This window comes from Ochotona curzoniae, unplaced genomic scaffold, assembly GCF_017591425.1.
Source record: "Ochotona curzoniae isolate NIBS_2020 unplaced genomic scaffold, NIBS_Ocur_1.0 scaffold_3208, whole genome shotgun sequence".
In the NCBI taxonomy this organism is placed as follows: Eukaryota; Metazoa; Chordata; class Mammalia; order Lagomorpha; family Ochotonidae; genus Ochotona; species Ochotona curzoniae.
The window spans coordinates 55,044,831-55,061,084 of record NW_024467106.1 but is presented as its reverse complement, the minus strand read 5'-3'; the positions used below and the strand labels follow the sequence as shown (position 1 = coordinate 55,061,084).

General features: G+C 43.3%; 1 protein-coding gene across 3 annotated transcripts in view; it reads left to right on the top strand.

Annotated features, from left to right (window-relative positions):
• The window catches only part of NTRK2 (neurotrophic receptor tyrosine kinase 2), a 347,706-nt gene that overhangs the window by 273,056 nt on the left and 58,396 nt on the right, over positions 1 to 16,254 (top strand). For all 3 annotated transcript variants that reach the window (XM_040963515.1, XM_040963514.1, XM_040963513.1), the window contains 2 exons: positions 6,971 to 7,143; positions 14,448 to 14,682. In XM_040963515.1, the coding sequence (XP_040819449.1) occupies positions 6,971 to 7,143; positions 14,448 to 14,682 (408 nt within the window). The remainder of the gene's footprint in view (positions 1 to 6,970; positions 7,144 to 14,447; positions 14,683 to 16,254) is intronic.

Here is a 16,254-nt window from a genome sequence, read left to right as displayed (position 1 = left end):
CTTTCAGGAAAACTAAAGTCAACACACTGCCTTTGATTCTCAAGAGGATTCATGTGGCATGAAACATAGCTGATACCTCTGGAATGTGTGCTGTGAAATAGCTGGGCTGCTTTGTACTTTAATGTGACGAACCAGCTCACAATCATGTCATGGTCTACCATGAGCCAACAGATCCACTATTTTCCAGTGAAATTGTCTCAGGCAGTTTTAAACTGTTGCATCTAAAACATGTAAATATATTTCTGCTATCCAAATTAGAAGCCTACTTCTGATTCACTTTTTTTTTTTTTAATTTGGCATTTCTCTAATAAGAATATAACAATTGCAGCTGCCTCTCTTTCAAAGACGTAACTAGCATCCAACTTAATGAAATGGATAGGCACAAGCGTCACTCTTATTCTCTGGTTATTGGAAATATTTGGATTAAAACTTAACCCCCTGTTTCCCTGTGAATAGTGGAGCTGTTAGATCTGGGATATAAAAGCTGGCATGACTGTGAAAATCATCAGAATCCTGGCTATGAATCTCATATTTGAGACTGTTACTTAATACACAAAGTCCTTTCAAGAGGGTGGCATTATGGCCAAGTGGGTTAAGTCTGTGACATAAGCATCCACTATGGATGCTGGTTAGAGTTGCTGCTGCTCCATTTCCAGTCAAGCTCCCTGCTAACTGACCTGGGCAAACAGCAAAATATGGCCTGAATGCTTGGACCTTGCACTCATGTGGAAGACCCAGGTGTTCCTGGCCCTTGCCTTGCAATATAAATAAATAAATCTTTTTTTAAAAAAAATCTGAAAGATTTCTTTATTTTTATTGGAAAAGCAGATTTACAGAGAGAAGGGTAAACAGAGAGAAAGATCTTCTATTTGCTAGTTCACTCCCCAGATGACCACATAGCTGGAGCTGAGGTGATCTGAAGGCAGAAGTGAGGGGTTTCTTCCAAGTTTCCCACGTGAGTGCAGGGTTCTATAGCTTTGGGCTGTGCTCCACTGCTCTCTCAAGCCACAGCAGGGAGCTGGATGGGAAGCTGAGCAGCTGGGAGATGAACTGGTGCCCCCATTGGGGATGCCTTCACTGGGAAGGTAAGAATTAGCTAATTGGGCCATCATGCCAGGCCCTCAATTCTATTTCAATTTTATTTTTTAAATATTTTCTGAAATTCTCAAGAGCAGGTAGACCCTTTGATAGACCATGAAATAGCTTTTGTAGAACAGAGCTGTCCAGTCGAAATATAAGGTGAGCCACAATTGCAAGCCACGTTTATAATTCTGAATTTCCGAATCAGCACAATATAAAAGTAAAACGAAGTAGATGAAACTCACTTCACCAACATAGTTATTTAATTCATGTATTTATGCATTTATCATGACAACTGATTATTAATATAAAGCATTAATGATAGAATTATTTTGTTCTTAACAAGTTGTCAGAATTTCACTTAAAAAAACATCTCAATTCTGACTAGCCAGATTTTGTGACTAGCCTCACGTGGCTGTTGGCTGCTGTGCCAGACGGTTCACATCTAGCAGGTACTGGGAAAGTGGAGATTCCCGGTTAGCAGTAGAGCTTGACTCATTGATCCTGACACAGCGGATCTGAGCCAAATCCTTACACATTGTGGTTGCCTGGGTTGGAAGTTTAAACACTGTGGCAGGTCCTTGGCATAGTAAGGTCTTCCATTTCTTCTATTCTATGCTTTTTCTTTCACTTTGACAAGGATATTCTGTTTCCTACAGATAAGGCAAGACAGATCGACATTTAAAAGTGGTGAAAATACGTATTAGCTTTGTTTATCCAGAACGTTCCATATATACTTTGGCATGGACATTTTTCTACTATGCCCTATAATATTTGATCACACTAGTGATTAAAAAAAAATCTTGCCTTTCTTACCAGCTTCTCAATATTTATCTAAAGAATTTCAGATGAATTTTGAATTTGCTTGTTTTCTTTTCCTTTTATTTTTTAGTTTTATGATACAGCTCGATAGGCTCTGGGATTTCCTGTATGCCCTCCCAAAATTCCCTCTGCTCAAACTGATTTCCCCCATATTATTACAATAGTATAGCCCTTCATAAGTAGTCATAAGTCCACAATTCTGCTATTGAACTGTATCCTGACATTACGGACACAGACAATGGCAGACAATCTAGCATTCTATTGCCAAGAAATATCCAACAGTTTCACCAAAAGTCCATCTTTGATTGGAAGAAGAGATGCATACTGTATTGTGTCTTCACATCTGGACGTGATAGTTACTATCACACAATTACTATACATTCCCTTCAATGAAAAGCCATAGAACAAAATCATTAGCAGAAATAAAGTTATAAATTTACCACACCCTAAAGTTAAATAACATGCTACTGAATAACCAATGCATCACTGACAAAATGAAAAAAGAAATAAAAAAACCTCTTGAAACAAATGATGCTACCATGTGAAACAGTGAAGAATGTGCTAAGAGAAAAGAAACTATTTTGAAGAAATGAAAGTTAAGAAAAAAATCAACAACCATGAGTTGCAGCAAAAACAGTACTGAAAGGACTATTGATCATACAATTTGCATGAAGTTTGCCTTATATCACAGAGAACATATGATATTTGTACTTTTGGGATTGGCCTATTTCACTGAGCATAATGGTCTCAAGTTAAAACTATTCTGTTGAAAATGGTAGAATTTCATTCTTTTTAAAGACTGAGGGCCTCGCAGCGTGGCCTAGCAGCTAAAGTCCTCGCCTTGAACACGCTGGGATCCCATATGGGCACTGGTTCTAATCCCAGCAGCTCCGCTTCCTAGCCAGCTCCCTGCTTGTGGCCTGGGAAAGCAGTCGAGGATGACCCAATGCTTTGGGACCCCACACCCGCATGGGATACCGGAAGAGGTTCCTGGTTCCCGGCTTCAGATTGGTGCAGCATCGGCCATTGCAGACACTTGGGGAGTGAATCAGCGGATGGAAGATCTTCCTCCCTATCTCTTCTCCTCCTCTCTGTATATCGGACTTCGTAATGAAAAATAAATAAATAAATACATAAAAGACTGAGTAATATTCCATGAAGTAGATGTACCAGTTTCTTCAAACACTCCTCTTTGGACAGGCATCTGGGTTATTTCCATATCTTTGCTATTATAGATTGTGCTGCTGTAAATATAAGATTACAGATTCCTTTCTCATATGTAGATTTTATTTCCTTTAGATGCATTCCTAGGAGTAGGGTGGCAAGGTCATATGGCAGGTTTATTTTCAGTTCTCTTATCATTCCCCATACTGATTTCCATAGTGGCTGTACTAGCCTGTATTCCCACCAGCAGTGAAGAAGGGCACCTATTTTTTTTTCCCCCACAACCACAACCACAACAGGCATTATTAGTAGAATTGTGATGGCTAGGGACCCTAATCATCTTTCTATATGTATATCATATTTGAATTTGTTCTTTTCAAAAATGTCTGTTCTTTTCCTTTGCCCGTTTCTTCATAGAGTTGTTTGTTTTGTTGTCACTGGGTTTCCAAAACTCTTGGTAAGTTTTGGATGTTGATCTCGCATTGGTTATCTAGTGTGCAAAAATTTTCTTCCATTTTGTTGGTTGCTTCTTCACTTCGTTGATTGTTTCCTTTGCTGTGCAGAAGCTTTTTAGTTTGATATGGTTCCATTTGCTTATTTTGGCTGTGACTACCTGTAGCACAGAAATTTATTTCATACCGGTCCATTATTATCAATATACACTCTAGATAGCATCTTGTAGCTGTGGTTGAGATGTCTGCTTTGACAATGTCTTCAGAAAGGATAACAGCTTTACAGTGTCAGGAAATTCACAGAGAATAAGATGAAGTTACAAAGTGGACAGTAGACGGAAGAAAAATATTCAATGATTAGGTCAATATGCTTGCCAAAATGAAACTTAAGTGGAGAAAAGTGTTGGTGAGGGAAGCTGCCACCTTGTATTCATGGCCTCAGTGCATTGCCAAGGCACTCAGAAAAGCATTGAAACCTCACATAACTGAGTAAAATGACAATCAGCCAAGGTACTAAAACAGAGATGGTTTTTATAAATAGGTTTGATAGCAGGATTTTCCAGCTTCTGATTGCTCTCTGGCTGTGGTTCCACCCTAAGAAAGTTTTTATTCTCGAAGTGCCAAATTCTGAAGATGATATTGCCTAACTTGTCACTGCCATATTTTCTGAATCTCTCAAAATAGAATTGAATCATACTTTAGAAAAAGGACCCAACATGCAAAAATGGATGGGCATATAGAATGAGGCCAGGTTTGTGGGATACATTTGTCCATGAATAGCAAAGTCTCTCTTTACAATCCAAAAATCCTAACTGAAAGACAGCTTTTGACATTATACTTAGGAGCAGAATCCTTTCTATACTCTTTTGTTTTGGGGTCAGGGAAGCATTAGATATTTATTAAATCTTCCATGCTAGTCCTTTCCATAAGAAAACCACTCTCTCTCTCTCCCTCTCTCCCTCCCTCTCTCTTTTCTTCTCTCCTTTCTTCCATCTCTCCCTTCTTCCTCCGTTTCTCTCTCCTTGCTTCCCTTCCTCCCTCTGTCTCTTTCACATCTAACCCCCTTCAAACAACACTGCATAGCTGAACTCGAGTTGCAAGATTACACACAGGATTGGTTCATGCGTTGCAACAATTCAAACTTGCTGATAGAGACAAACACAAGCCTTAGACATAAACTCTCTCAGAGTTGGGAATCCACCTGGAATAGAAAGATTAGGTCCCTGAGGAAGCATGGCAGCCAACGGCTGGGTCTCCTTGGAGAGCTGGATACTTTCAGGAGCCTAGGTTTCCACCAGGAGGAGGTGTCAGTGTTAGTGGTGCCATTGTTCCTTGGGTTGGCCCCAAGCTTCTTTCAGCCTTCATGAGTCACCACAGTAATGGACTGCAGTAAATGGACTGCAGTCATGCTTGCAGTTTCAAATTCAAATTGCCGCCCAGCCCCGGCATGCCCGCCTCTTACAGCAATCTGAAGGCATCCCTACCTGCATACACTACCTTGTACAATTCTTTCAGGGTCCTTGAGAAGTGTGCGATATGATGACTATCATTGTGCAGAGCTGAAAACAAGAAGAGTTTGGAGAGATCCAGGCAGAGCCAGGATTTGTACCTGAGTATTCTAAAGTTGTATTTATCTGTAAGGGAAGAAAGGAAAGAGAGCTCTCCCATCTGCCAGTTCATTCTCCAAATATTTGCAACCACTAGGATTGGGTAAACCAGAATCCAGGAGCTCAATCTGGGTCTTCCACGTGGGTGACAGGTCTCAAGTCCTTGAATTAGTGCCATTAACAGGAAGCTGGAATCAAGAATAGAGCTGGAGGTGGGGTGCAGGAACTCAGGTACTGTGAGAGGGGATGAGGAAGCCAAGCAGTGTCTTAGCCACTGTGCTAAACATGTATCTCTGAATGTGACTTTTTAAATTATAAGCTCAAGCTCTTGTCCTTTGAGCATCCCTCTTGTGAGGACTTAAATTCTGTCTGGAAGAAGAAGAGACATTTGGGTCCTCCATTCCATGAGTGAGTATATTAGGCAGCCCTGTAGCCCGCCTCCCGCTCTCCTCACACTTGGAAGCAGGTTCTTCCACCTGCTTTCTTTACCACACACACCATTATTTCCACTTTCTACTTGTATGTAGACTCCACCTTTAAAGATGACCTTTTCACTTTTACTTTTCATTCCTTTCCCTCATTAAAATATCCCTGATTTGCCTAAGATTCTTATCGCAGGGATTCTCTTAGTCACCTGTCATTGGTTGCACAGTGACAGAAAGGTGATCAGGGCTCACCTCTCCTGCAAAGACTGGTCCAAGTGTGATAAATGCTCTGGAGGGGCTATACTTTCTTCCAGAACAAAGACTCAGCATATACTGATTTCTGTTCCCACCATCTTCACCTTCTCGAACTCCATCTCTTCTGTTTGGCCACTAAGGACTTTAGCCAAACAAAACTGTAGATGGATTAAAAAAAAACAGAACACAAAAAAAAAAACCGAGCAAACAAGCAAAACAGAGGCAAATGTTTAACTGAGTGGTTAGGGTACCACTAAGAAGGTAGACATTTGGTGCAGTGGGTTAAACCATGCTTGTATTGCCCACATGTCAGATGTGGATGTCTAATTTAGATTCCAGCCACTATGCTTCTGATCCAATTTCATTCTAAAATGTACTCTGAGAGGTAGCAGGTAACAGGTGATGCCACCTATGTGGGGAGATGCATTGCCAGCTCCTGACTTTAGTCTGGTACAGCATTGGAAGGTATGGACCTTAAAATAGTAAAATGATATGCCACATCCCATGTGAGAAGGCCAAGGTTCAAGTCCTGACACTGCTACCTATTCCAAATTCTTGCTAATATGCATCTGAGTAGGAAGCACATGGTGGCTCACATAATTGGATCCTTACCACCCACATGGAAGACCTGCATGGAGTTCCAGCTCCTGGCATTGGCATGATCTAGTCTCAGACTGTTGTGCACATCTAGGGAGTGACCTTGCAAATGATACCTTGCTCTCTTTCACTCTCTCTCCCCCTCCTCAAAAAGAAAAATTTAAAAAATAAATAAAAGAGTGTATGATCACCGGCAAGCTTCACATTGCACATGAAGAAAATACAGGATACCCAAAGGAGAGAGAAGCCTGTGGCAGCCATTGGTTCTTGATTGTGTATAAAAACATAGACTGAAAAGAGCTTTTGTCTGTAACTTTATGAGAAAACATCTGTGAAAATACTTTGTAAACTGTAAATCTTTGCCTTCCTGTGAGGGATTATTTCTCAGTTATTAATGTGAATATAATTTCCTTAGGAATGAGACCATTTCCCAACTTGGGGTGGAATCAAAGGGGTGACTATCCTTCACACCTAGGGGTCCCAGGACCCATGGAAGCAGTCCCCTCCTACTTCACTCCACCCTTTGACATCTTGAATTTAACTGATGTTGACTTCTTCCTCTGCCCAGACACTGAAGGACGCCAGCGACAATGCACGCAAGGATTTCCACCGAGAGGCCGAGCTGCTGACCAACCTCCAGCACGAACATATCGTCAAATTCTATGGCGTCTGTGTGGAGGGCGACCCGCTCATCATGGTCTTCGAGTACATGAAGCACGGGGATCTGAACAAGTTCCTCAGGTACAGGGAGTGGGTGTAAGGGCTGGACTGTAAGAGGCAACAGAACTTCACAATTCAGTCTAGAGACAGGGATAGGTAACTGTGAGAATTCATGCCAGAGAAATGAAGGGAGAAGGAAGAAGATCTCAGCGTCTCTCCTGTTCCTTAGTAAACAAATTCTGCATACTGAAATGTTAATGATGTAACTCAGTTCAACCTGTGCTGATTGAGCACTTGTTGTGCTAAGTGGCATATGATGTGTGTACTGAATATGGGCTTGAGAGGGCCTGCAGCAATATGCCAGGTAGATAAAAAGGCAAAGGGAATTGTAAACCCTAAGATACCAAAATGTTCCAGGGAAAGTTTAGGGCAAGTGAGAATGATGAAGTTGGGTCCCAGACTATAGGACAAACCAGAAGGATAGGATTTGGAACCTTTTGCTAGTGATAAGAGAGATATGTCTTTAAATTTTATTATGAGGATGAAGAATAAACAGGAAGTTGGCAGTTCAGGGCATCTACAGTTGAAATAACAGAATGCAGAATCGAGTTTTAAAGGAAAGAGGTAAAATATTTTGGTGGGACCACTTAAAACTGGGCACCATGACCATTGCTGTGTACAGCATCCTGAAAGGATGGACAGGCTCATGTTGAGGAATTGAGGTTTTAAGAAGAAGGAAATGCAAGAAAACGAAAATGTTGGATATTAGTGGGAGTTGTTTGTTGTTGAGTAGTGTTAGAATTACATAGATTTCTGGTATTGGCCTTTTAATATTTCAGGTTAGTGGTAAGTTCTCAGTAAGTACCTCTCTCCCACCTTCATGAGTCCAGGGAACTGGGAGGAGTCACAGAGCAGAATAAGAGACAAGAGAATGCTTTGAAGGAGAATAACCCACAAATATATGATGCTAACTTGCCCTGAAGAGTGCTGTGCAAAAGCAAGCAATGTTGCCTCCAACTGAAGTTGAATCTCACCTCTGGTCTTCATTGTCTGGGTGATGTTGGTCAAGTCTCTTAGCTGCTGTACTGAGATGCTGAGCGGAGGCATGAGTTCTAAGCTGGAACTGCATAGAAGGCTTTTAGCTGAGGGGTGGCCAGGGCCCCTTCAGCAAGCAGGTGCTTGAATTTTACCAGGAATGATTTCTATGGATAAACCTGGTACCACCATAAGAAAGTTCACAGGGACTGCTGAGTTAAAAGAGACAGAGGGAGTACGCGGTGACCCTGGCAGCATCCATAGTGAAAATTGTCATTGCGCACCTGCCGGGGGAGGGGGGCGGTGCTGGGAAGGGTGCCAAGCAGGTACTCTTTGTACAGGAAACCAAGCAGCATTTTCAGTTGCATCCGGTATGGGCACAAATGGAAGGGCCATGTAGGATCTTGAACCTGAAGAGTGAGAGGTATCAATAGTAAGGTTAGGGAGACCCAGGCTCTCCCAGGAAGCACTGCCATTCTTCTTCCTCTTCAGCAACCCCCTGCTGAGGTCCCCTGCGTGGGCAACAGCCTTTGTCTGGGTTACCTTTACTCTCAGCTGGTGCTGAGATAGGCCTAAGTCTTATCTAGTTCTTGCATGTTGTTTTCTTTACAATTGAGTGGGTTCTCTTCTTTGAAACATTGGCCAATGTGTTATCTATTACATCTGACTAGACAGTATAACATAGGAGAGAGGGGAAAGATGTTAGAGGTAAAATGATGGTCTGACTCCATTCTGTAAAGTGGATTAATAATATCCACATCAAAGATGAGCATGAAGATTAGAACTAGTCTTTGTTGAGTTCCCAAAGCTTTATCACTGGTATATTTTCTTCTTTATTTTGCATGAGGGTTCCCACATGCTGAGGAAGTGGTACCTTTTGTGTGGTGGCAATATCTAGATCCCCTGTCTTCATCCAGTTGCCCAAGAGATTGAAAAAGCTTTGCCCTGAAATAGCCCCACATAACTTCAAATGAGCATTGACAGAATCTGATACCTAGCTGTTTCAGTAATCACTCAAGGACCATGAAACAGAATGGGGAGAGCCTATGGGTATTTTCAGAAATGCACTATCCTATGGGTGGTGCTATCTAGAATACATTGAGCATCTCCAGCCTCGTGGGTACACAAGTGATGTTTCCCTTCTTGCCTGGTATGGGTTTCCCTGCCCTGCTTTTCCTGTGGTGGTGTGAGTGAGGGAATGCCAGGTGCAGCGACCAATTCAAGGTATTCAGAGGCAACCCTCATGCATTATCCCAGATCCACCAAGTTCTTATTATAGGCAATAAGACAGGCCATGGAGGTAGCTTTTGTATTGTCTTGTCAGATTTAGTGTAAAAGACGAAGAGGAAGCTGAATTTGATTGATGTCCAGCTGCTCTTAGAAAAAATAATTGCTCCATACCCTAGGTTTCTTCCCTAATTCAAAATAAGCTTATACTGTAATAAATTCATATATCACTTAGATGAAATCAAATGATCTTACTACGTGTAAGTGTATGTGTAAGACAGAGACAGAAAGAGGGAGGAAGGGAGAGAGAATATTACGCTGTGGCTCTTTCACCCTTGCTTGATAAGCCATTGCCCAATCTTCTTCCTGCCTCCTGCCTCCTGGGAGGAGCACCTGCTCTCCCCTGGCACACGGAATGGGCCATGGAACAATTGGAAATGTGCCCTGCTCTGCTGCAGGTCCTTCTAGCGTCTAGAAGTAAAAAGTCAGTCAGATTCAGGTTCTCAGGCACATGTGTGGTGGATGCAAATTTCCTCTTTCTAGGGAAGACTACACCATCCACCTCCCCAAGCAGCTGCCATGAAAGGGCTTCAGATCATTGGCACTGCCCTGGGAAGACAGAAATCTTATCTCCACACTTTTTGTGTTCATCTGAGAGCCATTATCCCAAGCACCAATATGGCAGCCTCCATGCTAGATGCAATGGAAATGAGGGCGCTAGACATGGTCCTTGCTCTCAAGCAGGTTCATGACATTTTCTTCTCAGACTCACCCTAATAAGGTGGGAGATAGATGATGACTTTTCAAATGACATCTAAAATTCATGGAGCATTAGTAAGCATTTTAAATGTTTTAACTTGTGTAAATCTATTGCACTGGTTTATCATCATTCCAATGTTTTGGTTAAAGAAATGGAATCCCATAGTTAGTAGGTGCCAGAGCTAGGACTCAAGCCCACAACTTCTGGCAGAAAAGCTCCTATTTTAGTCACTATATAGAAGGGTTGCACCTGCATAGGTGTCTATTAAGAAACCAAGCAGACATGGAGAATGGATACAGGCATACCGGTGGATGGGGGAATTTACTTCTAAAGTTCCATGGTACAATAGAGTGCTCATGATAGACAAACATTAACTATGTAGTTCTAGTGAAGATTTCAGATGTTCACAGTATCAGAACAGAATAAATAAATAATGACAGATCACATCAATGCCATGATGTGATCATCACACCTTATATACTTGTATTGAAACATTATGGTGAACCCTGCAAACGTGTACAATGATGTGATAAATTGAAAGTATCAATTGATTAAATTACTTTAATGCAAAGTAATTAGAAGGGAAGTGATGGGTTGTGCATTCCAAGAAAGTCGTTGCAGGGTGGCAGAGCGGCAGCCACGGCCCACACTAGAGAAAGCACAATGGAGAAGGTCCATCAGCCCCCTGATGGGGCCCTGGAGCCTGGGGCTTGCTCCCCAAGCCATGGTGCTTATGGTGCTCTTCACCGCCTAATGAGATTCTCCTGAGAAGAGTAAAAGATATTTTTATTCCCATGAAGTGAAGGGGAAGCTGACAGTAGAAGCAGAGGCTGCTGTGCCCACTCTTTGTGCCCCTCCTAAAATGTGTTCAGAAGATCAGCTGCCTTCCGTTCACAGCAGGGCTCTCTGCTCCGAGCAAGCACTTGGCGGCATCTCCTAAAAGCAAAGGCCTTGTGCCAACACCCAGAAACAAATAGGGAAAGGACTGTTTAAAACTGCAGGATCCTGATGCCCCATGCATACTGTCCTTCAGAGTATGAGGCATTGGAGGAAAGAGGACCAATACCTTGGGACCATGATTGTCTGCTTCCCCTGGTACTTGAGCAGGGATCCAGATTGGAAGGGCAGCAGCTGGAATTCAAATCAGCCCTGACAGAGTATGCTGCTGTTGCAGTGGTGGTGTACTCCCCTACACTATAGAACCAGTTTCTTAACTATTCTTTTAACCCTCAGATATGAGATAGATCATGTGGTATTTGACCTTCTGTGTCTAGCTTGTTTTATTCAACTAAGGACCTCCAGTTTCATCCATTTTTTTCAAGTTACAATATTTTATTTTAAAAATTATGGATATAGAGTATTCCCTTGTGGATCTACACCATGTTTTCTTTATCCAGCCATCTATGGATGGGCACCTAGGCTGATTCCATATCCTGCATATTAGAAATAGTGCTGTATTGAACATGTGAGTGGAGATATCCCTTTCATGTGCCACGTAGCCAGAAGTGAGATAGCTAGATCATGAGATCTGACAGCCACAGACAAGATCCAGTTAAGAAACAGTCAAAGAATTTTGCTAGACATTTCTCAACAGAAGAAATGGAAATGCACAAGAAATAGATGAAGGCATGTCCTGTGTCACCAGTCATCAGGGAAATACTAGTTACAAGCATGGTGAAGCATCGTCCCACTCCAGTTGGAAAGGCTACTACTAAAAAAGATTTTTGCTGGGTCAAGTGCTTGGGCTCAGTGACTAGATCCTTGCCCTACATGCACCAGGATCCCATAAAGGCACAGGTTCCTGTCCCAGCTGCTCTACTTCCCACCCAATTCCCTAGTTGTGACCTGGGAGCCCAGGACAGCCTAAAGCCATGGCACCCTGCACTCATGTGGAAGACCCAGAAGAAGCTCCTGGCTTCTGGCTTTGGACTGTTTTCGCTCTGGCCATTGCAGCCACTTGGGAAATGAATCAGCAAATGGAAGATCTTTTTCTTTGTCTTTTCTTCTCTCTGGCTTTTCAAAAATCTGCCTTTCCAATAAAAATAAATAAATCTTTTTAAAAAGGCCAAATGCTGGGGTGGGTGTGCAGGAGAAACCCTTGTACACTGTTGGCGGGAGTGCAAGAGAATCTTTGTTTGCAAAGTCTTCCCTATGTTTAGGCAGTCGACAGTCCTCACATCTAAGCCATCAGAAAGCTGCCACAAGCATCTTCACTTTCTAGGATGGGGACAAAGGGTACACAAAGGCTAAGACACTCACCCAAGTTTGCATGGCTAATGCATGAGAGCAGTCAGTTTCAGCTCTTAGGCCAGAGCTCCAGCCTCCACCTGGCAAGACTTCGTTCCTATAGTGATCGATCTTGAGACAGAGAAATCCCCAAAGTATGTTCCCAAAACTGGCCCTTAGTGCAGCAAGAGGCCAGGGAGGGGCCTGCCATTTAAGTAAAAGTGAAATGTGCTCAGAATAGCCCTGTACAAACCTGGGAAACTCCTGCCCAGCATACTGAAAGACAAAAGGGACTGGAAGATCCCTAACCCATGAGTCCTTTGCATATTTGACTAATAAGGACTGGGTAGCTTGGAGTTAAAGAAGCTCAAAGGTTTTCAAAGATCCTGGTGTGGGGATTGTTTGGCTGGGAAACTCCCTATCTCCTTTCCAGGGCTTATTCTGGGAAATATACCAATAAAATGGTGACAGCATGCCTTGGAAATCCAAGAAAGGGATAAGCCATGATGGAAGGAACAGGAGGAATACTGCTGTGGCTTGAACGGTTCATGGGAGGGACAGAGGCAAAACACGATGTATGTTCCTAGATGATTCTGGCTCTTTCACTTCCAAATGTTCATGCAACGGGACTATAAAATGTTTATGAAAGAATGAAATTAAAGAAAAGCTTATTTTGGTGCAAAATAGTTTTGAAGAGCATACTTATTTTTTCCTTTGTAATGTAGGCTTTATATGAATTTTTATGACTCTTCCTCTGTGTGGATTTCAAATTTTCGTTTGCCAAAATTAGCTAGTCTTTGAATTTCATTTTCCATCCATTTTTAAAAACACCCTGCAGGGAAGGTCACTCACTTATAATGTATTTGAAATCTTTCATGTTTATTTCAAACGGTTTCAAAATGTCTTGGAAGCCTTTTGCCTGAACATAACCGCAGAAGTGCCTTTATTCGTTGCCCTGCAGCGCCCCCTCAGGCCATCAAAAGCTATGACATAGATCATGGCTCAAGGAGATAGATTTCAGCCTGTACATGTGGTACTGCACTGATATCCCACCACCCAGCCACATCCCACTGTGAAGACCTTCTGTAGCTGGGGAACGGTTAAGTGTATAACAAGAAGAAGATGAAGTTATTTTTTAAAAAGCAGATCTATTTATTTATTTGAAAGGCAGAGTTATAAAAGGAGAGAAAGTCAAGCAGAGGCAAAAAGACAGATATCTTCCATATCCTGGTTCACTCCCCAAAAGGCCACAGCCACCAGGGCTGGGCCAGGCTGAAGCCCAGAATCCCATCTGGGTTTTCCACATTGGTGTGGAGTCCCAGAGATCTGGGCCATTTGCTGCTGCTTTTCCAAGTGCATTAGTGGAGAGCTGGATGGGAAATGGAGCAGCCAGGACTTGAACAATCACCTACTTGGGCTTCTAAAACTATAACACAGAGGTTTAATCCAGTGCACCACAGAGATACCCTGGAAAAAGCATTCTTAAAGAAAAAAAAAAAAACTGATTCCAAAAAAAAAGAATAAATTTTCTGAGATTGAAAAGAAACTCCATGCCTTTATTGCACTGAGAGGGGTGGAGCAAAGGAAACGGTGTTTTGCATTGCTAAGAGTGCCCTGAATCTCTTTATGGAAGCCTGAAATCCGAGGCAGCTCATAGGGCAGGTGGCCTGGGCTGGGGAGCAGAGCCCTTTGGGAAAGGGTCAGCAAGGAGACGGGGTTCTCCTCAGCAACTCTGGTTGGGAAGTGAGGGAGCCAGGATCCCACTGAGGTTACGCCTATCCTTCCAGAACAAATACTCTCTTTCAGTACGTTCTTGGTTTTGCTTTGCCTCCGGTACCTGTTGCTTCCTGGGGTCAAGGGCTCCTCTAATACATAAACATGACAATATATGGCAGGAAAGGACATCCCTCAGGCCTGCATAGCCCTGCAAAAGGCAGAGTCCTGGGGTTGGTGGAGCGTTGCAGCAGTTGGGTCGCTTGTCGGGCCTCCAGGCTACAGTGTGGGTGCAGCATCTTCGTTTCTTCTGTATGCTGAGTCAGCTGGCATCTCCAAGCACTAGCAGCCCTCTGAGGTGTGAAAGGACCCAGGAATCTGCTAGGGCTGAGGCCTCAGTCTCCCCTTTTTGTGTCCTCTGCAGGGCACACGGGCCGGACGCCGTGCTGATGGCCGAGGGCACACCGCCCACGGAGCTGACACAGTCGCAGATGTTGCACATAGCGCAGCAGATCGCCGCTGGCATGGTCTACCTGGCGTCCCAGCACTTTGTGCACCGCGACCTGGCCACCCGGAACTGCCTGGTCGGGGAGAACCTGCTAGTGAAAATTGGGGATTTCGGGATGTCCCGAGACGTGTACAGCACCGACTACTACAGGGTGAGTAGTTGCTTGCACTGGAAGACCACAGCCGCCTCTAGCCTTTCTGTCCCTCCCCCCCACCACCACCATAGGTATTGATCCATTAGGTCTGGCATCACAAAGTGGCTTCACTGACGGAAGTTAACTTTCTCACAGTCCTGGAGGCTTGATGGCCAACACCCCAAGCTGTCTGAATGCTCTGAGGTCTGAGTGTGCCCATGACTGCCTTCTCCCCGTGTCCTCACGTGACCTTTATCTCACATGTCTGGAAACTTGGTCTCTTTCTTTATGTCTCAATTTCCTCTCCCTCTGATTGGACTGAGGCCTACTGTGATGGTCTCCTCTAACCTGATCACATTCTGAGGTACCAGGGTTAACTATTTGGGGGGTAAATGTTCAGCCAGTCACACATTCTGCCCTTTCCCTGACTATCCAGTGTGTGATGTCTCCCATTTGACGAGTGTACAGTATGCATGTTTACCTAAGGAACTCAAGGCTTGGGAGAGTTTCTGAGGGCCTTGAGTTTCTAGGACTCAGAACGGATTTTGTGATATGCCAGAAGCCTTTGTTTGAAACCTGAAAGAAGGTGAACTTGTTCACATAAATAATAATGTACTGGAACTTCGTTGAACCATCTCTGCTGAAAGTTGTTCTGCCTGCTCCTGGACAAGCCCACTCAACCTCCTTGGTGGTCCTACCACTAGAACGACTGAGTGGCAGGGCTACAGACAAGAACTCAAACACATTGATTCAAAACGACCCTCATAAATATATGCATTATTCTGCTTTGTGTTATATAATGAAATACCTGAGGCAGGCTACTTATGAAATAAAGGGAACCATTTACACATACGATTCTAGAGGTTCATTTGGAGGTGGCCTTCTGACTGACAAGCCCTAAGGCAGCAAAAGAAAGGCATGGTTAAGCAAGAGATAGGGAGGACACATATATGTCTGACTTATTATCTTCCTTCTTCATGTAAAGGCAATAGCCCCCAATCATGAAGACCACTCCAGTGACTTTGCCTAATTCCAATCAAATCCGTTAAATGTTTTCCTCTGGATATTTTACAGTAGGGATTAAAGTTCAACATGGTTTTGGGGACATACCACATCTAAATCACACCAGTTTCTCTCCTCGCAAATGAGATCTTGGGACGTGCATATGAGAAGACGCAAACATGTTTCCAAACACTAAGGTCATGGTAGAGTAAAGCTTTCGGATAGTGCTCCTGTACCTCAAAGGTTCTGTTGGATTTTCTCGTTGGTTTGGTTGACCTTAAAGGGAGACAGTAGGAGAATAGGACGTACTTAGGTGCATTGTCTCTGAATTTTAGAAGAACCAAGTAGGTTACAATTAGTCTAAGGAAATGAATTCATGATTCTCTGCACATCCTTCTGTAGATCACTTTGTGATGTGCTTTTCCCTGTCACCTTGATAAGCACTGTTGACATGCTGTGTGGCAAGAAGCTGTGAAGATGACAGGAAACCAAGGTCCAGCTTTGGCTTCAAGCTTTCACACTGGAGCCTCAATGAATCTTCCTTGAGGAGAGAAGTGGCAAGCGTGTTCCAGATGTCTAAGACATGGT